Source organism: Wyeomyia smithii, chromosome 3 (assembly GCF_029784165.1).
Source record: "Wyeomyia smithii strain HCP4-BCI-WySm-NY-G18 chromosome 3, ASM2978416v1, whole genome shotgun sequence".
Classification (NCBI taxonomy): Eukaryota; Metazoa; Arthropoda; class Insecta; order Diptera; family Culicidae; genus Wyeomyia; species Wyeomyia smithii.
In genome coordinates, this window is record NC_073696.1 from 73678600 (window position 1) to 73703797 (window position 25198).

A 25198-nucleotide genomic window follows, 5' to 3' on the forward strand; every position below is an offset into this window, starting at 1 on the left:
TGTTGTTCGGTAATAAAATTACTGAAAAGTCGGAAACCGAGCGTGTTTACCATGAAACCGTAAATTTGTTTACAGAAAAAATCCGCCAAACCGAAAATTTCCGAGTTCAGTAAACTAAAATACCAAATCTCGGAGCCATGACACAATTTAACCGTGATTTCGTCGAACAAAGAAAGCTCTTACCGAGATTCCGAAAAACTAAACTGTCAAAATAACGAGTGCTTCACTAACAGTTTTTTAGTGTTTCGGTTTAGAAAGAAAAGTATCAGGTTTTGCGGCTGATTATTATTATGGAGAAATCTGCAATGTTCAGATGAACTGAAATATTGAGTTAGTATACACTATTTTTTCTCAGATCTTGTTTTTTGCTACAAAGAATATTTGAAGAAAACGGTTAATTTTTTCTTCATTCAATTTTGTAGGTTATCAACTCGCTACGCAGGATGGAAGTTGCAGAGTGATAGATGTTACTTTATGTCCTAGAAGCAATACAACTCTCCAGTTTTCCCAATGCTGCTTTTAGTTGAATCAGTTGACCATTAGTAATTAATAAAACAGTTTGTGTACCTATTTGATCGTTTTGATAATATTCTGGGTTATCCAAAAAAAAATCGCAAAATACGTATCTCAGTAAATTTTACGAAATTCTCGTAATTATTTGACAGTTGAAATTTCCGAGTATCTTGGCAAAACATTACCGAGAATCTCGTTAAAGTTAGACAAGTTTTCGATTTTTGCTTTTACAGAATCTCGATGTTCTGATGTATTACCGAGATCTCAGCTGTTGGAATCTCGGTAATTTATTTCACCGTACTCGGTGACAATACTTAAGTGTGTATATTCTTTCAAACAGGTTTGCTCATAGATATGAGTAAACTAATTGGCCGATAATTTGATGCTCCAGTTGGATTCTTTCCGGGCTTTAAAAGTGGAGTAGCTTGAGCATTTTCTCATTTTGTTAGAAAGTGTGCTAATTCAAAGCATCTGATAAAAATTCTCTCCAAGAAATTTATAAAGCTTTCAGAAAATCTTTTGATGAGGATGTGAAAAGTGCCATCATCTCCTGGTAGATGTCCTTGATAATAGATTCAACGTACTATATTCAAGCACTTTTCGAGTACCTCTCCAAAAAGAAATTCCAGATCATACTTCATTTTCAATCTTTGAGGACTGAAAATGGCTTTAAAGATTTTTTATGAACCTTTGAAAGCTTTGGAATTTGGTTTTGGTTGTTTAACTTTTCTCATGAAATTTTCGTTTCGCAAAAGAGTGAATCTATGTTTGATTTTCTTTTGTATTTTTTTTTTAAATTACCATTATAGCAGAAGATTTTTGTTATCGTTTGTTATCAATAATTGGTGTATAAAATTTCGCTCGAGCTTTAGGAACGTTCCGTAACGCTAAAAATCTAGATTTCAGACCCCCTCCCTCCTCTATGTAACGATAGGTAACGTTCGATATGACTCCTTCCCCCTCCTCCCTGCGTAACAATAAGTAACGCAGACGTTATGATTTGTCGTATGACAATTAAGCACAGAACAAGTGTATTTTAAAACTGTTTCATAAGGTATAAAAAGGCAAGAATCAAAAACAGCAAATCAGCGTCAATAAAAAAAACTAGCTCTGAAATTAAAATCTTTGTGGTTTCCTGCGAATTCATCACTATTTCTTTACTGGAATGGAATGATCATTGTTGAAAATTACATTTATTGAGCTTTTATTAAACTTTACTCACTTCTCCAAATTTAACGTAATTAAGATTACTTTAAATAAATTCAATACTTTTTTTGATATTTGGAAACTTGTTTGATCAAATTTGATTGAGTTTTGACTGAGTTAGAAGAATTTTTCGAAAATATGAAAAATTTCACCGGGCATGCAAGGGTCAACTTTGACAGGTATGTGAATCATGCTAAAGTTGCGTTTAAGGACACGTTAACATTGCCTAGTGTTGTAAGAGCAATATCTTTTGATTAGTATTTTTTCTCACGAGTTTTCAGGTGATCAATTTCACCCCACTGATCAATTTCACCCCATTTCACGGTACTCACATTAAAAAAGGTTTTATCTTTCCTTTATCATTGGTTCATTGGAGACTTAAAATAAAATATTTTTTCCATGGCAATAGTTAACTGTTTCGGGGAATAATTCAACATGAAATTTAAATTTAAAATGTTCCACCACAGTTCGATGCTTCCAAGTATAATCACGTCGGCGGCCCACTTCGTAACCTGGACCATTCATTAACCTGCATTCATTCATTAAGTCCATTCATGATGACACCGTACCCGGGCTCGGGTATTATTATTATTATTCTTTTCTAAGAAATTAGCAACTTTTTCGGCGAACGAAACTGGGCACGCAGATAATTCACCTTAGTTTTCGGACGGAAAAGTGCACAACGTCAAGGCAATTACGCCCACCGTCTTTCTGACATGGCGAGTGGCAACGCCAGCTAGAATCTAGAAGAGTTATTTATTATTCACATGATTAGCATGATTAATGAGCCGGGCTGTCCGACTTTCGGACGGATGGATATTCGACGAGGTATAGATAGAACTGATAACAGCGAAGGTAACTGAATGGTGAAAAAATCATAGGTAAGGAAGCTTTACATTCTTTTTTTTTTTAAGGGGGGATTTGTTAGTAGCTTAAGTATTTATGATAAATATTAGTAAATAATGAGTATGTGTGTCCAATCACAAATGTTGACTTCTCAACACTGTTAGAAATTTGTAATTTTAATTGTTAGGATTTGTTTGCTTTCGCAATTAGGACTAATCATTCGTAGGGATTTAAACCTACTTGTCAGAAAAGGGGAAGTAAACTTACAACTAACTTAATTTCTAACTTATTGGCTATAAAGAGAGCTTATCGTAGCAATTGAGGATTGCAACGATTTTTGTCGAAAATTGTTAATAATTTTATTTGACATAGCTTCTAATGGTTCAACACCAGTAAGTCTATGTAATTCGAGTGTACCAAACCAAAGAGGACGCTTCAAAATCATTTTCAGAATTTTATTCTGAATCCTTTGGAGCGTTTTCTTCCTTGTTGAACAGCAACTTGACCAGATCGGTACAGCATAGAGCATTGCTGGTCTAAAAATTTGTTTGTAAATCAAAAGTTTGTTCTTTAAACAAAGTTTAGAATTCCTGTTAATGAGAGGATATAAACATCTCGTATATTTGATGCACTTGGCTTGTATACTCTCAATGTGCTCTTTGAAAATAAGTTTTTTATCATAAATTAGTCCTAAGTACTTAACCTTGTCGGACCAACTTAAAATAACCCCATTCATCTTGACAACGTGATTATTGTTTGGCTTGAGGAAAAAAGCTCTAGGCTTATGCGGAAAAATTATCATTTGAGTTTTAGAAGCATTGGGAGAGATTTTCCACTTTTGCAAGTAGGAAGAAAAAATATCTAAACTTTTCTGCAATCGACTGCATATGACACGAAGACTTTTTCCTTTTACGGAAATGCTTGTGTCATCGCAGAACAATGACTTTGTGCATCCTGGAGGCAAATCAGAAAGATCTGAAGTGAATATGTTGTACAGGACTGGACCCAAGACTGAACCTTGAGGTACACCTGCTCTGACAGGAAATCTATCAGATTTTGAATTCTGATAGACAACCTGCAGAGTTCGATCAGTAAGATAATTTTTTAAAATTTTGATTAGGAAAATTGGAAAATTAAAAGTTTGCAATTTCGCAATCAAACCTTTATGCCAAACACTGTCGAATGCTTTTTCTATGTCTAAAAGAGCAGCTCCAGTGGAATAACCTTCAGATTTGTTAGCTCGTATCATATTAGTAACTCTGAGCAATTGATGAGTTGTGGAATGCCCATGGCGAAATCCAAACTGTTCATTTGCAAAAATTGAATTTTCGTTGATGTGTGACATCATTCTGTTAAGAATAATTCTCTCAAACAGTTTACTTATTGAAGAAAGCAAACTGATTGGTCGATAACTTGAAACTTCAGCTGGGTTCTTATCCGGTTTTAAAATGCATTTTTCCATAATTTGGGAAAATATGCAATTTTGAAGCAGCAATTGAAAATTTTCACTAAAAATTCCATTGTGCTCTCAGGGAGATGTTTGATTAGTATATTAAAGATTCCATCGTCACCAGGTGCTTTCATATTTTTGAAATTTTTAATAATTGATTGAATGAGATCAAGTTAGTTTCAATTATTTCTGCAGGTAAAAAATTCTGGATTTATGATAAATATTAGTAAGTAATGAGTATGTGTGTCCAATCACAAATGGTGACTTCTCAACACTGTTAGAAACTTGTAATTTTAATTGTTAGGATTTGTTTGCTTTCGCAATTAGGACTTGTCGTTCTTAGGGATTTAAACCTACTTGTCAGAAAAGGGGAAGTAAACTTACAACTAACTTAATTTCTAACCTATTGGCTATAAAGAGAGCTTATCGTAGCAATTAAGGATTGCAACGATTTTTATCGAAAAGTGTTAAAAATTTCATGTGACATAGCTTCTAATGGTTAAACACCAGTAAGTCTATGTAATTCGAGTGTCCCAAACCAAGGAGGACGCGTTTTCTTTCTTGTTGAACTGCAACTTGACCAGGTCGATACAGCATAAATTAAGCATTGCTGGTCTGAAAATTGGTTCGTAAATCAAAAATTTGTTCTTTAAACAAAGTTTGGAATTCCTGTTGATGAGAGAATATAAACATCTCGTATATTTAATGCACTTGGCTTGTATACTCTCAATGTGCTCTTTGAAAATAAGTTTTTTATCGTAAATTAGTCCCAAGTACTAAACCTTGTCTGACCAACTTAAGATAACCCCATTCATCTTGACAACGTGAACGCGAAAGAAGCCCTAGTCTTATGGGAAAAAATTATCATTTGAGTTTTAGAAGCATTGGGAGAGATTTTCCACTTTTTCAAGTAGGAAGAAAAAATATCTAAACTTTTCTGCAATCGACTGCATATGACACGAAGACTTTTTCCTTTTACGGAAATGCTTGTGTCATCGCAGAACAATGACTTTGTGCATCCTGGAGGAAAACCAGGAAGATCTGAAGTGAATATGTTGTACAGGACTGGACCCAAGACTGAACTTGAGGCACAGCTGCTTTGACAGGAAATCTATCAGAATTTGAATTCTGATAATCAACCTGCAGAGTTCGATCAGTAAGATAATTTTTCAAAATTTTGATTAGGAAAATTGGAAAATTAAAGGTTTGCAATTTCGCAATCAAACCTTCATGCCAAAGCAATTTGTCCATAACTTGGTGTAACCTGTGGCGTACGGAGACGCTAAACAAAAAAACGAATAATGACTTGCGTTTTTTCGCGGACATGATTGTGATTACTGCCCCAAACCATGATTTTCAGAATTTGTAGTTGAGCTGGTAGGTTCAAAACCCACGAGTTGTCTCTGTATGTGTGAGTGTGTAAAAAGATTAGCTGTTCCATTAGAAAATAAAAGTTCTGTTTGATTGATATGAAGTTTTTTGGCATATTATCAATACACACAAACTCATCGTCTAATTACAAGCAGAACAAACAAGAAGGGAACATAAAATTGATGAATAGGTGAGAACAAATTAGTTTTCAATGTTGCTTTTGTCTAAATGTATTTATTATATACACCGTCATGTGATTTGTAAAGCCTACCTAAGTAGGTAGCATTCATTATCTTTACAATTACTTATGAATATTGTGACAATTTTTTTCGAATTTAAAGAAAAATACCGAAAATACCGGTTTTTTCGCCTCTTTAATACCGGTATTTCGGTATTGAAAAAAATATCGGTTTTACTGGTTTTACCGGTTTTTGTTTTACCGGTAAACCACCCTACGTGTGACTTCATTTTCAATTGGACTCACAAAATTCAAATTTGAGTTATGAACACTCTCAAACTGCTGAGCAAGTCTTTGAGCCTTTTGTTCATTGGATACAAGAAAACGTTCACCATCTTTTAAAACTGGAATAGGCTTTGAAGGTTTCTTAAGAATCTTCGACAGCTTCCAAAATGGTTTTGAATATGGTTTCAATTTTTCAACTTTAGTCTCAAAATTTTGATTTCTCAGAAGAGTAAATCTATGTTTAATCTCTTTCTGTAAATCTTTATAAATAGTTTTAAAAACAGGGTCACGAGAACGTTGATATTGACGTCTGCGGACATTTTTCAAACGAATTAGAAGTTGAAGATTTTCGTCAATTATTGATGAATCAAATTTCACTTGAGCCTTTGGAACAGAATAATTCCTGGCATCAACAATTGCACATTTTGATGCTTCCAAAGCGGAATCAATATTCACTTCGTTTTGCAAATCAAGCTCATTATTGAAATTTCTCTCAATATGAGTTTTGTATCTTTCCCAATTAGCCTTGTTATAATTAAAAACAGAGCTCATAGGGTTTAAAACTGATTCATGTGATAAAGAAAAAGTTATTGGAAGATGGTCAGAATCAAATCATCAGCATGTGTGATCAAATCACTACATACATGACTTTGATCTGTTAGCACCAAATCAATTGTTGAAGGGTTTCTTACAGAAGAAAAGCATGTAGGACTATTCGGAGACAAAATAGAATAGTATCCTGAAGAACAATCATTGAATAAAATTTTGCCATTGGAATTACTTTGAGAATTATTCCATGAACGATGTTTAGCGTTAAAATCGCCGATTATGAAAAATTTCGAACGATTTCTGGTGAGTTTTTGTAAATCACCTTTAAAATAATTTTTGAGCTCGCGTGTGCATTGAAATGGTAAATATGCTGCGGCAATAAATAAAATCCCAAGTTCAGTTTGAACTTCAATTCCCAAAGTTTCAATAACTTTCGTCTCAAGATGGGGAAGAGCACGATGTTTGATTCGGCGATGAATAACAATTGCAACTCCACCGCCGGAACCCTGAATCCTATCATATCTATGAACCACGTAATTGGGATTATATTTTAATTTTATGTTAGGTTTCAAAAATGTTTCAGTAATAATTGCAATATGCACATTATTTACTATTAAAAAATTAAAAAACTCATTCCCATTGGCCTTCAATGAGCGAGCATTCCAATTTAATATTTTAATTGTTTTATTTAAAATCATTGCTAAATTTTAAATTAGAAACAATTTTAATAGTAAAATTTGTGCCTATTTGAATGGCTTCAAACATTGATTTTGCCTGCAACATGGCGTTCATAAGATCGAACATTGCCTGTTGCAAAAAAAAAGTTTACCTGCCGTAATAGGCCCCAGGCAGTTGACATTAGAAAAAATATTTTCGGCAGCAATTTTAGCTGGAGTAATAGGTGTACAATTATTTACTAGCGTGTTTTGCTTACCCATATTAACGGTCATTTTCGAACTACCAACACTAGGCGGTATAATGTTCGAACTACCTGTAACCTGTGCATAAGTTAAACGGGTATGCAAAGGAGTAGGTAAACTATGCGTCACTGGTACGCTTGGAGAATTTTGTTTTGAAGTTGGTTTTAATTGGGAATTGAATTTTGTTTACCTTGCCTTGCCTTAACAATTGCTAAACGGACTGGGCATTGATAAAAATTTGACATATTATTGCCGTTACAATTCGCACAGCGAAAATTTCTACTCTCTTTCACAGGACATGTGTCCTTTTTGTGAGAAGAGTCTCCACAATTAAGACATTTTTGGTCCATGTTACAGAATTTGGAACCATGGCCATAACGTTGGCAAGTACGGCATTGGGTGATATGCTTTTCACCTCCGCCATACTTCCTATAAATTTCCCACTTTACACGCACATTATACAAAGCATGTGCTTTTTCAAAAAATTTTAAGTTGTTAACCTCATTGCGGTTAAAATGAATTAAATAATTAACAAGGGAAATTCCAGTTCTCTGACTGTTTTCGCCTCGTGATTTTTGTTTCATTAGAATTACTTGGGTAGGGGCTATGCCAAGTAATCCTGTTAAAGTAAGTTTGATCTCATCAACGGTTTGATCGTTGGTGAGACCTTTCAAGACAACCTTGAACGGCTTGGCGTTCTTGGTGTCATATGTAAAAAATTTGTACATCTTGTCAGTTAAATACTGAACAAGACGGAATATTTATCACGACCCTTTACTGAGTCGGCTAATAAGCGACATTCACCTCTACGGCCAATTTGATAGGTAACTTTAACGTCAGAAACAAACGTTGAAAGTTCCTTTTTGAATATATTAAATTCAGAAGAAATAGTTACCACAATAGGTGGAACTTTCTCCTTTTTTAAAGATTTTATATTTTGTATAGTTTCATTATTGGTAACTTCCATTTCACCAGCTTCATGCTCAAGCAAAATATCAAAAGGATTGTCACTACAGACACTCGAAGTGTCAGAAAGAGATGCCTCTCTTTTCCTCCCCGCAGCGATGCGAGGTTTCTTTTTCCGTCCAGCCATTTCAGGTGATACGAAAAAAGTTAAAACAAATGTTAAATTCAAAAGTAGGTAGTCTTGAGAAAGACTGATGGGAAATAACTTTCAGGTAGTCTTTGAAAGACACACTGACAAAACACAAACTTTGAAGCTATAGGCAGTCAAAGACCAGTCCACAAGCAACCGAAAAAACGTCTGATCTGTAGGACAGTTCAAGACGCACTGAAGCTTTACATTCTTGACGGACAGTACTGTGAGGCTGCTTCCTAGAATGAATCAAGCTTTGGTAAGCAAAAACTGCGATAGATGTTCAGACTGTCTGTTGGATGGGTGGTGCAATGTAATGCTTCTCATATGGATAAGTTAGGCCCACACTCGCTTTGAACCACACGCAATGTAGAGGTTTGCACCGTGAACGTTGGTGCAGTGTTTGTTAGTAAACTTGTGTGCGGAAAAGCAAAGGCGTTTAGAAGTACGCCTTTAATTTCGCAAAAATACAACATATTCGCAGAAATTTAGTTTTGTTTGTCTAATTTCCCAACTCGAAAAATCAATGTTCCAATATGTCGATAACCAATAATGTTAGTTTTAATCGGTTTTTGAACTTTGCTCAGACGTCATGACTTTATCCTTTTTTGAGCCACAGACTACTTTCAACATCCTACTGATACCGGAAACAAAGACAAAGTTAAATGGGGAGGGGAATAAGTATCTTAAATATTCCGTAGGAAGTGTAAATGAAAACCAAAGTGGTTCTACACCAGCTCGGCTTTCAGAATTAGCGGCCTATACTTAAGCTATCGGATTTTAATTTCTTCTTTTTTTAGATTTCATTTTTGCAATTCTCAATAAAATTTCGTTTTCATATAGACTTGAAAGAAGTAATTCATATTTATTTCATGTTTGATTAGTTTTCATTTTTATCTAATTTAGTGGACGTCAATTTTGTTAAATTTATATTTCAATTTTTTTTGTAGTTTATTCAATTCAGCAGCAGTTTGAAAGAGCTGCATGACCCCTCAGGTTAAAGGCTCTCTAATAAAAATCAAATCAAATCAAAAGCAGCAGTTTGCCTAACTATTTTCGATTCAGGTTTTAAAACTCTTTTTATAAAAAAAAGTACTTTATAAAGATAATTTAGTGAAATGCAAAACAAAATTAAAATGAAGATTAGAATGAAATTAAAATGCAATAAAGTTTAATTAAAAGACTAATCTAGATTTGTCAAATCACACTGCATAGTTGCATGGCGCGCAAAAATCACTCGAAATAGCAACTGATTGTAGTAATATTCTCGCTGCTTCATCGAACTGAGACCAAGAAAATAGAATTTAGATAACCTTATCCGAACAAAAGTCCAGAGTGACTTTCAATTTACCACTTTTCGATAACAGATAAAACTTAGGGATTGCTTCTCATAGAACATAGATTCCTGATGAATTGCATGTTTTTTTACAATTGGTTTTATAACGATTTGTTCGTTTTCATTGCATTTATCGGTTCGCAATACGTGTGGGAGAGAAAACTTTGACCGAGGAAAAAACTTATATCCAAAGTGGTACATAAGTTCTCGGTGTTGTTTTTTCTGATGTTGTTTTTCCGTTTTTTTTTATTTCGTAGTATAAAGTAAAGAGAAAGGGATGACAAAATAATCACTAGTACCTACAGGTAAAGTATTGCTTATATGGAGAATAGAGAGGATTCTATCTTTCGAATATGGTATGGTCTCAACTGGTTTCAAGAGTATTCAATATAAGTCTATTTGTTTGTCTGGAACGACAGACAGTAACATGGGCTGTAAATGAAATCGAACAACTTAAAAATCTAGCTGTTAAATTGTTATAATAATTACGTTGATAAATTTAGGGTTGACTTGAGACAGCAAACTCATTTGTAAAACCAAGTTTTAAGAACTTATTTTGTAGAAACTTAAAATGAGGAGATTTTGAAGCTTGTTTGCCATTTATTAAAATAATCGAGTGCTATTAGAGAATGGCAGCAAGAAACGCATTGTTCGTTACGCTTCTTTCTTGCTTCTTCGGAATTGAAGTGAGCGCCGTTTTCATTATGTTCGCAGCAGTACTTAACATTTGTAAAAATTTTTTACAATTCTAAAATAATAAGCAATAAAAAATAAATAAATGTTTTTAATTGAGTTTGTTGTATGTTCATTAGTTTAATTCGTTTCTAAAATAATATAAGTGTCACAGACAGACAGTTATCAGTCAGTTTATTTTTAAGAATTGTTAGATTCCTAGTTCAACTAAATTAAAATAATACCATAAAATTTGTTGAAAAATAGCGAAATATTAAATGCCAAAAAAATGAAATATGTGTGAGCTACAATTTCAGACGCAATTCGAAATTGAGCCAACCTGTTTTATAAATTGCACCATAAAATACCATATGCACCTATTAGCAGAGGAAGAAAAAAATATACTGATTGCCTCACCTTTAATGCCTTTCACCAGCATGTAGTGTGTGGAGGATTTACATCATTTGAAACGGATCCTCGTAGAAACTGTTTTCAATGTCTATACTATTTGCACTGTTGTTGTTGTTGTTGCTGTTATTATTGTTGTGGATGATGTTGTTGTTGTTATTGTTGTTATGGTTGCTGAAATTGGCGATACTGAGGCTATCGTTGTTGCCACTGCTGCCATTGTGATGATGATGATGACGGCGGTTATCAGTACTTTCGATGAGACTCGGTGGATGGTGGTGGTGGCCTTGCTGATTGATACCACTGTTGTTCAGTACATCAAGCGCGATGATGTTGGACGAAATTTGATCAGGAATGTGATGGTGAAGGAGAAGATGATGATGATGCTGTCCGGGATCAGCTTCCGCCTTCACGATGCAATTGTTCTGCAATGTGCTGGGCGCTAACGCCCCTGTTTGTGATATCTCTGCTGCTGTTGCTGCTGCTGTGCCACTTGTCGGAATACCAGCAGCATCCCCTTCACCTCGCATTACAATAATAACGTCGGTGAGAGCCGTAATGTAGTTCTTGGCCAATGTGAGTGTTTCTATCTTGGACAGGCGTCGTTCCTTTTTGACGTGTGGTATGACTTCTCTTAACGACTGGACAAATGGAAAAGAATGCACAGAGAAAGGAAAACAAATACCGCTTACTTAATTATTTGTGTTGATATCAATTACTGTCATCAAGAATGCAGAAAATTATACAGCACTGTCGTAACACAATGATTCTTGAAATTCAATATTGCCATTCGATTAATTAGATATAGCCATTAAAACTTTGTGTTTGATAACAGCATGGCAAGTGATATTTTTTCTATCTTTCTTTTCTGTATCGCAGTAAACTAAATGTGTAAGTCAGTGCTCCCAAAACGACCATGATTTGAAAAATATTAGATGAAAGTGTGTAAGAACGATGGCGCAAATGTTACACAGGATTCGTACCCATCAAGTTAGGTCGTTAAATTTTCGCTGAGAGTTTCAAAAGTATCCCGCTTACAAAGAATTTTTGGTGATAGTTTTTTTCTGTTGCATTTTTTTAAAGTACCGTCTTTTTCTACTAATGTTATTGGTAGGTGTGTCAGCAACGTTATTCTTTTATCAAAATATTGTAGAAAAACAATTTCAGCACAATTCTCAGCTAATCCGAAACTTACAACCCTGCTCGTATTGTTAATATTTTCCGACAAAGATAATGCCTAGTGTGTTTGCAGGAAAACAAACATTGAATTTTCTGCTGATTCTGTATACACCCGCAGTGATTCACAGACTTACCTGGAATGCATCGTTGAGGCTATGCATTCGCATACGTTCTCGTTCGTTAGACTCGAGCCGCCGCAAATTGCGTTCTTTCGCATTAAGAACCCCTTTCCGGCGTCGAGCGGCTGCTGCGGTTTGCTGGTGATGTTGCGAGGATGCATTTCGGCTACCGCTGCCACCGCGACTGCCATTACGGCTACCGCTGCCGCAGCTGGTGTCGTCACTCTGGGAGCTCGAATCCGTCATGTCCGGATCGAGGGCGGACTCCTGGCGAAATACAATCATATTTGTTGAAGTAAACGCTGTCGTTGCTTTTTAGAACTAATTCAATACGTGTTGTGTGCGATGTGAAATTTTGCGAAGCGCAAAGTCGTAATTATATTGCGACATATTAGAAAAAAAACTCATACATTTATGAAGTTTCATACGTTCTGAGTCTCAAAGACTTCTTCAAAATACAATAAAGTTATAAAATGGCACTGAACTCACGAAATAAAATGATAGAATAAAGAATTGAACAAATTCGTAGTTGTTGCCAGTAATGAACTGTGATGAACTGTTTATGAGAACCAAAAAAATATATTCATTTGTAGATTGGTTTTTTGGAAGAAAGAAACTACTGGTATAACAGTTGGAAACATTATGAAATTGATAGATGGATTGATGTTGAGTGTATACTAGTATGTCATTGGGCATGTCGCATTACAAGTGGAATTAAAGATCTTACCGTTTGTAGTCGCCTAGCGGATCGTTTGGGTCGTAGAGTTGTTCTCGGGTAGTTCAGGTAATCTTCGTTCGGTACGTGCAGCAAGTCGTCCGATCGGTGACCGCTGTGTCCATTAGAGCCATTGCTGGTGATTTCGAAGAATCCACTTGTGTCGGACGATTCGGCAATTTCAGCTGCAGCGATTTGCAGAACGTTTTTGTCATCCGTCAGGTCAGATCTCATTGTTTTACGCTTCTCGGACAGTCCGCAAACACTTGCTCCAGCAACAGATCGGTTTTGTTGAACAAATCGGCGCACTTTGATTCACAGCATTCACCAGAGACCAATCTCAATTGTATCGTCGATATCGATGGTCATACCTGGGCTTGACCTTTTCTCGGTTCTAGCGGCGGAATTATCCACGGCTGCAAATCCTGCGAAAAGAGATAAAGCGGAAATGAACCTTACGCTCGCCATGGGAGATTATAAAACACTTCCGCACCAATTTTCCCCACAATCTATTTTTATTTCAAGATTAATTTGCAGACTACCGGGACAGGGTCGAGAATCATAGAAAGGGATAAGACGTGATTATGCCGTTGCCGCCACCCATGCCAGAGTGCCATTTATAGTGGTCGCGAGAATACCGGAGCTGTTTTTTACCTGTTCATTCTCGGTCAGAAGGACACACAGTGCCAGAGCCTGTTGGCATTTGCTGCGGTTTGGATTACTTTTTTTTCTTCTTCGGCTATGTTGTTCTAAGAACGAACAGGTGGGTGTTTTAGTATGACCAAGCGATGGTGAAAAATGTCGTCGCGATTGGATAGAGTGCATGTTTACGCAATTATGAAGAATGATTAGGGCATCAGCAGTGTCTTCGGCTTGAACGCGACTGTGGGGAACCGTAAACCGGACAGGATCGAAATCTCTAAGTAAACTACGAATCCCATATCAATGTAGAAAAATGTTCGCAAATATATCACAACGATGTAGAAATTGTATAAAAAATTATGATCACGAGCAGTGAATTTATCTTTATGTATGGCTGCTAATGTAAGCTATGACAACGATGAATAAACAGGCAAGCCAGGTAGAACGAATTCTCGTCAAATTTAATTTATTTTTGTATTTTTGCTAGTGTTTCTAGGCGACTTTGTTCCACAAATGCCTAGTTACACTAGTGCACAGTGGTTCAATAAGGCAAAAAGTGGAACTTAATTCCATAGCGCCTTTCAACTCTATCCTCAATAAAGTCTTTGGAACAATTGTTTGTGTGAATGACCCGCATAATCGCAAATTGTCAAAAAGTATGAAAAGTTTACTATACTAAAAATAAAAAAAAACTTTTTTGTGTTAAGAGATAGAAGAATAGTTCATTACGCAAAGTTGTAGAAGATTCAAAAATATGAAACTTTGTTGAACGAATGAAAATCCTATCTTCATTCTGTACAAAGTTATAAAGTATATAACATGAAACTTACTTAAAAGTTAGTTTGTTGTACTTAACTTTTGCTAGTTGCATTTTACACGAAAGTATTGTTCGGAGGTATTATTAGGGCACATAAAACACACATTTTTGCCAAAGGTCATATATCTCCAGGACTTTTCCTTACAAAGTTATATTAGCTTATTTTTTTAATAACTTCAAGAACGTATAGGTTAAAAAGGGGCATGTGGAATCATGATGTCAATACTTTTCCTTGAAGTTAAGCTGAAGTACTATAGACTCCTTAAGGTTCCAATCCACCCATATTAGAGTACGGCGAGCATATGTTACAGTAGGTTTTCATATATCAAAAATACTAACTTTTTTGTGTTAAGAGATAGAGGAATGGTTTATTTGGCAAAGTTTTAGAAGGTGCAAAAATATGAAACTTTGCTGAACAAACAAAATTCCTATTTTCATTGGGTATAGAGTTACAGCGTATATTCTATGAGTTACTTGAAAGTTAGTTTTTTGTACTTAACTTCTGTTAGTTGCATTTTACAAGAAAACGTTGTTCTAAAGAAGCATTTGGGCATACAAAACACACGTTTTTGACAAAGTTATAGCACATTTCAGCATATTTTTTCGATGCGATAGCAGTCTAAAACAAATTGGAAAGATTTTACATTTCTTGTACTTTGAGTTTTCATTTAAACTAAGAGTTTCTTCACGAAATCTTTTTATTTATTCACGTTAACAGCGTATCGATGTAACGTTTACGGTGGTTTAAGTCTTTCTGATAGTTTCTGCGAATTCTTAAGTTGGAAACTTAATATTAATATAGTTTATTAATATTAATATAGGTTATGCAATCAATATATATTTTTTCAATTAGGCGGGGGCCTAGCGTGGTTGGTAAGGTCTCCGCCAACCACGCTCGACGCCTGGGTTCGAATCCCAACGCCGTCATAGGTGTCGTTGGTTGTGGGGTGACGTGATCCACTCACAACCAACTCAACTGGTCCAGATTCAATCCTAGCCGACACCGGGAGATTTTCTGAGGCGAAAAATCTCTGGGATCACGCCTTACATCGCATGAGGAAGTAAAGCCGTTGACGCCGCACAGTGGGGCACCAACAGACCGGTGCGATAAAATCTCATAACTGCTAAATGGTTGTTTCCACAGTGTTCATGTCTTTGGAAATGTTGCTGAGCATAAAAATATCTTTATGAAAAATGTATTCAGGTAGCTTTAATTTCCTTCCTACAGATGGTGTTGACATCTATTTTCTGAATAAATGGTGCTAGCCTTTTTGTTTCTTAGGAAAAGTTGCTCATATCATCAATTGACATAAAGTTGTCGAAAACATCAAAATTGTAGGATTGACCGTTAACGAGATATAACCATTCTCATTATTCACAAAACAAAACCCCATAACTCCTTAAAATCAAGTCATAGGATGTTGGTGTCTACGGCAAAGTTGTTCGAATGGTTGTGATCTATTTTCAATGTTTGGTCTAGATCAGTTTATACTTATCTTGTTCCGAAAAGTAAGACCAATAGCTTTTTAGGTTCATGCATTAGAGGTCTCAAGTATCACGCGAAGTTGATCAACAGTATACGATTTACCATTTGCTGCTCAAGTTCAAGTCTGAGCGATTTGGTGTCCTAAGATCAGTTCTAAGGATCGTTTAATTGTTTGAGTTTATCGTTATGCATGAAACTGCTTAAGCCACTCTTTCCACACGCATACACATACACATACACATACACATACACATACACATACACATACACATACACATACACATACACATACACATACACATACACATACACATACACATACACATACACATACACATACACATACACATACACATACACATACACATTCTAAACGTATTGATCATGATTCATGATATATAACAAAAATGATTTGGATGACAGAAACATTTTTTCATCGTCTTCCAAATCATTTTCAACGTAGAGGAGTTTCACGACAGCTTTTTTTTGTTTAGCGGGTATTAGTTGAATTGAAGATTGTTCTTAAACTGGACAAAAAGGCGTCAGATGTAACCAACATACCGTTTAATACATCTTGCATGGTGTCAATTCTGCTGGACTCTTGGCTGTGCACTTCACGAATTTGTGAAAATATGATGTCGTCATAGAAAGTTGCCGCGAAACGCATGCTTTATACGTGAAAACATGCTGTACAAAAAATCAAATTACTTTTGAAGCGGCAAAAAGCGGCAGCTAAAGTTGGGTTTTTTAAATAGCTGAGACTTAAATCTTCAAATTCGAAAAAATATAGATATGGTACTCGCTGGAAAATCACTTTTTCAAATGTTTGAAATTAGCGAAAAATTGGGTTTTTTATCTGTGTGAAAAATGGTAGGATATACTTAGCTATCTAAGTTTTTTTTCCTTTACTATAACACATATTGAAAAGATTTCATGCATAATATCATTAATTAGAAGCACTTGCATTTTGCAGGGTGATAGAAATGATCGACATATTTTTTTTTATTTTATCAACTGTTAAACCCCAACTTCTCCTACCTCCCAATGTACTAAAACGTGCGAATTCTTTACAACCTATGCTTGACTCTTGGTCTGTTGCCATTCTAGTTTCTCCAAACTATCGATTCCTAATCAAATTCCGGAAAAATATCTTAGGTTTTGTCCAAGCTTTTGTATGGGGATGCCCCAGTGTGCGCCGGTTCGTTAATCAACGGTCGTAAGTAAGGTCCTGGGTAAAGTCGCCTCCCCGGGCGTCGGTGATAAGCACAACAACAATGACGGAAATAGACCGACGGACAATAAGTGAGAATTAAAAAAAATATTTTTAAATTAACGAACCAATATACTTTGCAGGTTTTTAAATATTATTTAAAAAATGCATAGCTTAACAGTGGAATTATGACCCTAAACAACTTTAATTTATTCGGCAAATGCAACAAAATTACTGCAAACAAATTAATACTCATATAAAATTTTTTGAGAACACATTTTGTCCCAGTTATAGTTTAATTGCATGAACAAGAACTTGATTATATATTCGATGGTCAAAATTTGGAACACTGAATGGGAAAATAAAGAAAAATATTCAAAAATTGAGCAACAAAACTGTTGTGATTCGGAACAGTGTGTAAGTTTATCTTGAAAGTATTCTAATCATTAAAAACAAATTATAATAAAAAAGAACCTGTATTTCCTTGAACAACAGTGAAAGATGTACTCAGTTTTGATAATATTTATAACACCTGTAGGGTAAAAGCACCGGTTTTGCACATAGTATGTTATTAATGAGAGATATTTAGTCTGCTTACTTCGAAAAATATGTAATTGAATCAGTTCAGCGTGGAAATCGGATGAACTCGCCTTTATTTTACACTAACATTGAGTTTAAATAGTAAAATTATGTTATTTTGTTTATATATTTTCCATCCGAAAACTTATCTAGGCTCTTATTTTGGCCACAGCATTTCTTAATTGGCCACTCGGGGCACCTATCTTAGCCAATCCGCGAAAAAGTTGAATTCACACGAATTTATTTTATAATTTGACTTTACCATGTAAATATATTTTCTAAATATATTATTTTATTAAATATATTAAAAATATATTATTTTATTGTAAATATATCCTTGTTATTTAACTAACTAAAAGGCCAGTATATTTATTGATCAAACTAAATAATAATATTATATTCACACATAGCTAGCAGTGCAAAGTACTTCGAGCTAGAATTTTATTTAAATTGAGTAGGATATTTAATAACACTGACATCACATCGTTTATCTACGTTAATTTTTCTTCTGTCGTTTATCTTTATTAATAAGTTTCCGCTCTTTGCTTCTTTTCACATAGAAACTTATTCGTATTATTCACCAACTATATTTAAAGGCCGAAGCGTTAGTTTCGGTAGATACAACCGAAGTTACAAGTTTGTAAATAATCTGAACAAATAGAGAACGGATATATTATACGGAACAGATATATTAGGGGTCTTCACTTTGAAATAGGAGTAATTAAAGATACTTCTTCACAATTATCAATTTTATTCTATCATGGCCAAAACTGGTGCTATGGCCAAAACCGGTCCTTCTACCCTAATCAAAGTGGACTAGCCTTAATATCCGATAATTAGGTGGAAACTATTCAAGGAAAGGAATCTTCATGATATGTCATTCTTGCTAGTAAACATCTAATCCTACCACGCACAAATTTTTACACCAAAGTTCGTTCACAGCTTGATTGAATGTTTTTTACGATTCCCGTCGTGGCCGTCGATAAATATATTCAATTAATACAGCACCCAGCCACGTGAACTAACGTGAGCTGCTCCGCGGAGAATCTAATTACATCAAAAATTTATTCCGTGGCTAGCAGAACGCACGTCGATGACGTGCGGGGCAGCGAAGTTGTAAGGAAACATGTCACGGTCTTATTCCGCCAATATTGGCTATACCGGAGAAGTTGGTGCCACACGATGTCAATCAACAACAACAACAGACCGATGGACAAACAATTTGATGAAAATAAATTGAATCATATCCCGCTGAGATTATATTCTTCTAATTTAGTCCACCCGTCCGATGCTCCCTTCGCTGGGCTGCGGAGCGAAGCTGGTCTGTCGATTGTTTGCTTCACCCCTAGTGATCCGATCCTTCGGCCAGAAACCGCGCTACCAATATCTCGCTTACATCTATAGAACAGTTTCTAATGCCACCGGGTGGGGGTGGTAAAGTCTGCTCTCGCTCACTAACATCAGAGTCGAGTCGATACACCATGCTTAGCAAATGCTGTTATTTTACTGGCATTTCTTTTATTTAAGTGAAAATTATGCGATTCAAATTACTAAGTTTTACTATAGGAAGTAAAAATCTTCGCTGAATTTCTAATGTTTTGCTTGAGATTATTAAGTCCATTTACAAGAGTTCAAATATATTTTTGATTAAATTAGGTAATATGCCAAATTTGTGTTTAGCAAATTGATACAAAAATATAATTTTACTAACCACAAATTAAAGTGTACGATTTCAATTAATTCTCGCATGGCTGACAGCACAGTGTCGTGTTTGAAGCCCCCTCGGTTTGCGAGCTGCTTAACGCAATCGTAATTCTATGATCGAGTGCAAAAGTGTCAAGTTTTCTGGAGAGAATTGCTTCTTCCTGAGAAATGGCTCACAGCGCGCAATTGATGCGACTCCTCCACTAATGTCTCACACTTTAGCATCCAAGTACAATTTATCGGATCACATCCAATACCATCGGCAATACTGAACAGAGAAAAAGGCAAAGGACACAAACGATGGCGCACAGGCAAACACTATACAAGAGTGCAGCGTGGAAATCACATCATCTCGCGTTACATCCCGAGAGTAAATTAATATTTGCCTCATAATGTAATGCATGGCGAGCAGTGTGAGCGCATAAAGCATCATTTTGTCGCCATCAGCAACAATTTTTACTTCTTATTTCGCACTCATTTTTCCACTTTTCTCGCGTTGTTGCTATATTTCACCGACTCAAGGTTGTACTTTTCTCGCTTTGACTCTCCGTGGCGTAATTTTATCATGTTTCAATTATTTCCCCCCGTTGGTGTGGGAATAGAAAGTTTGCAGTGCCCCGTCGATGGTTTATAGTGGTCGGATTTACGAAAGGATCAATTCCGGAGTGTTTTTTTTTCTATATAAACTGTTTTGTTATGTTCACCTAACAAATTCTTTTCACGTAAAATACCCGACGTATCTATTATTATTTTCTCGTGAATGAGTTTACATGAGTGTCATTAGTTCAACCTGACATTACATGGGACACTTTTGTGATTGCTGTTGAACTTTCAAACATGCCGCTACACACTGCATTTATTCTGATCGTGACGTGTGCTGTTGTGCACTCGATGGGAACAGAAGACAGAACGTTACAAATGGAAAAGCCAAACGAGCTGTCTGTGCAAAAGTAGGAGTTGAAAAATGTCCATCGCTTGTCTACAAATGAGCCATTTGTAAATTATGATGAGGTGCCTGTTGTAGTGCGTGGCGAACAAGATTGTCCGCAAATTAGCCGTCATGATGAATGAATCCGTATCACACAACGCGGCGATGGCTGTACCCAGTGAAGGTAATTATGTTTAATCAACTGTCCCGTGAAAGTGTCGGTAGCTGGGAGGGATTTTATGCTACACCTTCAATGCTATGAATGTTTGTTGGTCAAATTGGTTCGCCAGCCAATGTCGACTGGAATAGATAAGTTATAATTACACAATTATTTTTCTCCGGGATTTAAATTATTTTGACCTATCTTGAGATGTGATTGATGGCTATTTCAAGCACTTCCTTTTATGATTTAAAAAAGTTGAGTTCAAAACGATCACAATCAAACTACCGAACGATGGTGAAAGAAACACAAATTTGGATTCTACTCAGAAAAATACGTTTCAATTCTAATATATTTGGAACAAATTATCTATTTATTTTTTGAAACAGATCTTAAATCGGACAAAAACTGAGCTCGAAACGATGATTCTACGAAAACAAATTTGACATGGTTTTAATATAAAATTTCACAAAGCAACATAATATTAACTATGTAGAACGTTGAATAATCCTCTAAAATCTAAATGTGGTAGTCAAATTAGGTCTTATATTAAGAAAAAAGGTCTAAGAAAACGATTGGTAGGTGTCTGATCCACGTAAAATGTCAGCAACATGTCACTACAATACTGAATTAGGCTTATTTCGACGTAAGATTAACTTATTTGAAATCTCTGCGATACTCAACGATACAATAACAAATTGTCTTCACATGATCGTCAGTAGGAACGTAGTGCTAGCCCCGTAATTGTTTTGTACACTGACGTTGGACGTGAAGGTTGAGTTCCGAATCAGAATGTACACACTTAAAACAGGATCTCGAGCTCGGCTGAAAAACATCCGAGTTCACTCGGTATCTTGGGATTCAGCCGATACGGTAGAACTGCCTTTAATGGACCACTTAGTAGTGTAGCTGCAAATTTTGCAAGAAAAAGTGTAAATATCTAAACTGAATTAAGTATTTCATTATGTATAAACATGAAGTAACATGTTTATCATCTTTTCTGCATGAAAAACAACTAGATAATACCTCTATTTTCTTATAATAGAAGAAATAAATCATCGTTTCAGTTTCCTTTAATGGACCACCGTTTCCTTATTTGGACCACAACAATTTCCTAATTTGGGCCAGGTCTAAATAATACATCTCTTTAACCGTAGCTGCCGCTGATGAAACTAACTCTGGCTCACGCACTGAGAGTTCTGGAACTGGATCAACTGTAGACTGCAACCGTGCTTTCGTAATAGGGAATCCTTTACGTGCCATCCGAGTTATCCAGCCAACAATTGAATCCTCTTCCGCGGCAGTCAATGCAGTTTGTTTACCTTTTTGTGGTTTTCCTGACCACTTGCTGCTTGCACGGAACATTAAGGTGGATCCTGGAACATTGGAGCGCCTGCAAGCTTATTCTCTAGTCGAAACACCAACTTTTATTGCTTGAAGACACTCAGTAACAGCTGCTTCAATATATTTTTCACCAATTTCCGGCGTTTTCCCCATTTAAGCAGCAATTTTATACAATAACACGATCATAACAAATTTATGGTAACTATGATTCGCGGCGTTATTTCGATGATAGTTTTTGGTCGAAAAGAAGCATGCCGGAATAAGGAAAACAGTATTATTTCCACCCTTAATTGGGCCACAATTTTTTCCAATATTTTTATAGTAGTTTATAGTATATTATAGTAAACGTCTGTTGCGACATTTCTAATGAAGAACATTATTGAAGTTGTGAAAGCATAAATCAAAACTAGTATATGTATTTATAATGTGTCATTTGGTGTAAGAAGTTCAGGTGGTCTACTAAAGAAAGTGGTCTATATTAAGCAGATCTTCCCTATTTCAGCAAAAAATGCTGGTTGCCGAAAGTCGTCAGATCATTTAGCCAAGACTTCGCCAAAAAAATTAAGGTTGACGAATCCCGTCTCTATTTTTTGTCGAATTTATAGTTAAACACTGTTGATGCTCGGCACGAATTTTACTAGTTGCCGTGTTTCGGCAATACAGCTGTCATTCACGTGAACGACTTGCCGCCATTTTTCTTACACTGTTAATAAAAATCACGTCAATAAAGTGATTTGCTGTTGAATTCGCACTACTTGCTTTACATTTCAGAGTTGAATGAAAATCTTTCGAAATATATTAATGCAAAGAACGATGGATTCAACCGCAAATCACTTTATTTTCTGTTGTTATGTTAATCTTTGTTGATGAACTTATGTTTGAGATACGGAATGTCGGTCAGTTGGATAGTTATATAAATTCACAATAAATTCAAGAGACTTCTTTTTATTTTAGATTTCTCCTTTTTATTTTATTTTAGATTTTTAATTTAATAACAAGATGATCCCTGTCACTGTATCGATGCAATAGATTTCAGGGCCTGTAAAAAGTCGTTTTATTGTTATTTTAATTTAAAAGATTCAATGAAACTTACGCTCGAATAAAATTTTGATCTTTGGGTTAATGTGCTGCTTGCGCCGTTCGCCATCGTCACATTTTTGTTTCGCTTTATGGTTTTGACGTTTGTCAATTGGAATTGCAGCTGTAATTCAATTGATTTAAACAGTGGTGATAATACAAGAGATATTCATTATAATACGATGGTGATTTCCATTAACCTGTTTCAAACGCAAGATCATTTCATTGGAAAGTGTTAATCTTCGAAAAAACAACAAATTAACTCACTTCAACTTGCAGTGTGATGTGATGAATTGAGTCAAGTGCAAAAACACTTGAAGTAATCGTGACATTTTTTTATAGTGTAGTGCAAATTTGGGCGTGTTACGGGCGAGCAAACAGGAAGCAGATAAAAGTTTGGCTAAAATTTGGGCAAACTTCAAATGTTAAGTCAATTTGTTAAAGCTCAATCATTTACTTTGAAACCTTGTAGAAATAACATTTAAGTTCATCCTCATCATCATTAGCTTTGTCACTTTACTAACGCAAAAGGTCTGCCATTTAAAGAATTCAACTAAGTAAACGGTTTTTCTTGAAACGGAAGTTCCAAAAGCCCCATTCTCTGGTCAAACTCTTAGCTAGAAGTTTAATTAATTTAAAGAAACTCTATACACTCGGACGTTCATCCTTTTTAACGACGCCTTCAACGGTTAGCTCATTTTGCTTACACTTTGTTTGTTTATAATTCTAGTCGGCTGTCGGCTGTCGGCTGTCGACGCAACAGACGTAGTCGCCGTTTATAACCTTTTCTCGCAAAATTAGCCTGCAAAATGAGCAAAGTGAGTAAACCGGAAAGTAAATAAAACTTGGTCTGTATTTAAAATTTCTTACGGTATGGAATCGCGTCAGTTTCCCCGTTTGAAATGGCTTCTCGGGACACTGCTAAACGAGATATAACTACAACAGTGCAAACTACACCCACATCATCCCGTACAAAACAGCCACACAACTCCACCCTACCTATTTGATGGAACCGGAATTGCGAGCGTCCTACGAGTTACGTCGTCTTTACCGACTGAGGAAAGCGGACTGAACGTGTAAGTGGAAAAAGTTTAAGGAGAAAATTAAAATATTTGACAAATGCTTGCAGAAATTAAGTCTTACCCATCAGCTGAGAGAGAAAGAGAGAGAACGTAGTTGACTTACGTGTACGTTGCGTTCACTCTGCGGGAAGCATCGCCATAAAGTGGCACGAACAATTGCAGCGACGATCATCGTGATTGGTACGATGATGAATTGCTAGTGGTCCTCGGGATGTTGAAGCCGGTGAGGTCAATATTTGCACCGCAAGACAATGTACATATACTCGTGTTGTCTCGGTTCGGATTTTATCGATGCTCGTAACAATGCAAGTACAATGCGGTTTGAACCAACTGGTCAATAAAATTTTAGATTACTGTCCCTGATTGCTCTGGCAGGCTTTGTGGTTTGACTATAGTGATATCGTACTCATAGGCAGCTCTGGGTAAGGAGTACCCTAGGCAAAAAACTAGTTTTGTTTTTTTTTTCTAATAACGTTCTGGATTGTGTGAAAATTCCGCGCAATTTTTGCTTTTGCAGTTTTAAATTTCTATTTATAATCTACCGTTTCGCTGAAAATTGTTTTTAACAAGAAGCCACGGGTTTCAGATGACCGCAGTTAACAAATACTCATCACTTATTTTTAACTCTCAATTTTATACCACGCAAAGCCCCTGGGCACATAAGCAGCGCGTAGCCCGTCGAAATATTTTCGTCCCCTAATGTTTCCCCGAAAACGGAAAACGGTTGTTGATGTCGCACACCTAATCCTGCTTCTTATTCCATCACGTAAACAGCTAAAGCTAAACTGCTGGGGGACAGGTAGATTTTTGGAATTGACTATTTGCTGGCTGGATCTCAAGAAATTAATTAAGTGTTGCCACCCGAAGCAGCAGCAGCAGCAATAGAGGCAGTTTCTACCACCCTTCAGAAGTCAATTGAGAGTGACATTATTGAGTCCACTGTTTGGCAATGGAATCCAACGACTGTTAAAAATTGATTATTGCCAAATTACTTTCTACGTCATTTAACTAGAAAGCAACTATATCGGATAGATAGAGAGCCTTTTCAGAGTTCAAGCTGTGAAATTGCTGTTAAATTAGTTGTCAACCCTTGTTAGGTATTAAATCGAGTAAGTTGGCAGAGTATTATATTTGGCCCGCGTGTGCATTGAAACCAGCGTGACCCGATGATCTTTGCAAATTTAGAAAATATCAAGGGGGATTTTAGTGACGTTACTGAAAGTTTATTAGTTTGGGTTGACTTGTTCAAAAATATAATTTTTACTTCCCCTTAGCATATTTTATTTGTAGGTTTTTCTCTGTTCAACTAAATAAATTATTTGTTGT

The 25198-nt window shown here is 35.8% G+C and overlaps 1 protein-coding gene across 2 annotated transcripts in view; it reads right to left on the bottom strand.

Annotated features, from left to right (window-relative positions):
• LOC129731081 (protein dimmed) overlaps positions 1-25198 on the bottom strand; it is a 118593-nt gene that overhangs the window by 16170 nt on the left and 77225 nt on the right. For both annotated transcript variants that reach the window (XM_055690830.1, XM_055690829.1), the window contains exons 2-4: positions 12856-13268; positions 12144-12395; positions 10840-11471 (exon numbers count right to left, since the gene is read on the bottom strand). In XM_055690830.1, coding sequence (XP_055546805.1) covers positions 10878-11471; positions 12144-12395; positions 12856-13077 — 1068 coding nt within the window. In that variant the 5' untranslated portion in view covers positions 13078-13268 and the 3' untranslated portion in view covers positions 10840-10877. The remainder of the gene's footprint in view (positions 1-10839; positions 11472-12143; positions 12396-12855; positions 13269-25198) is intronic.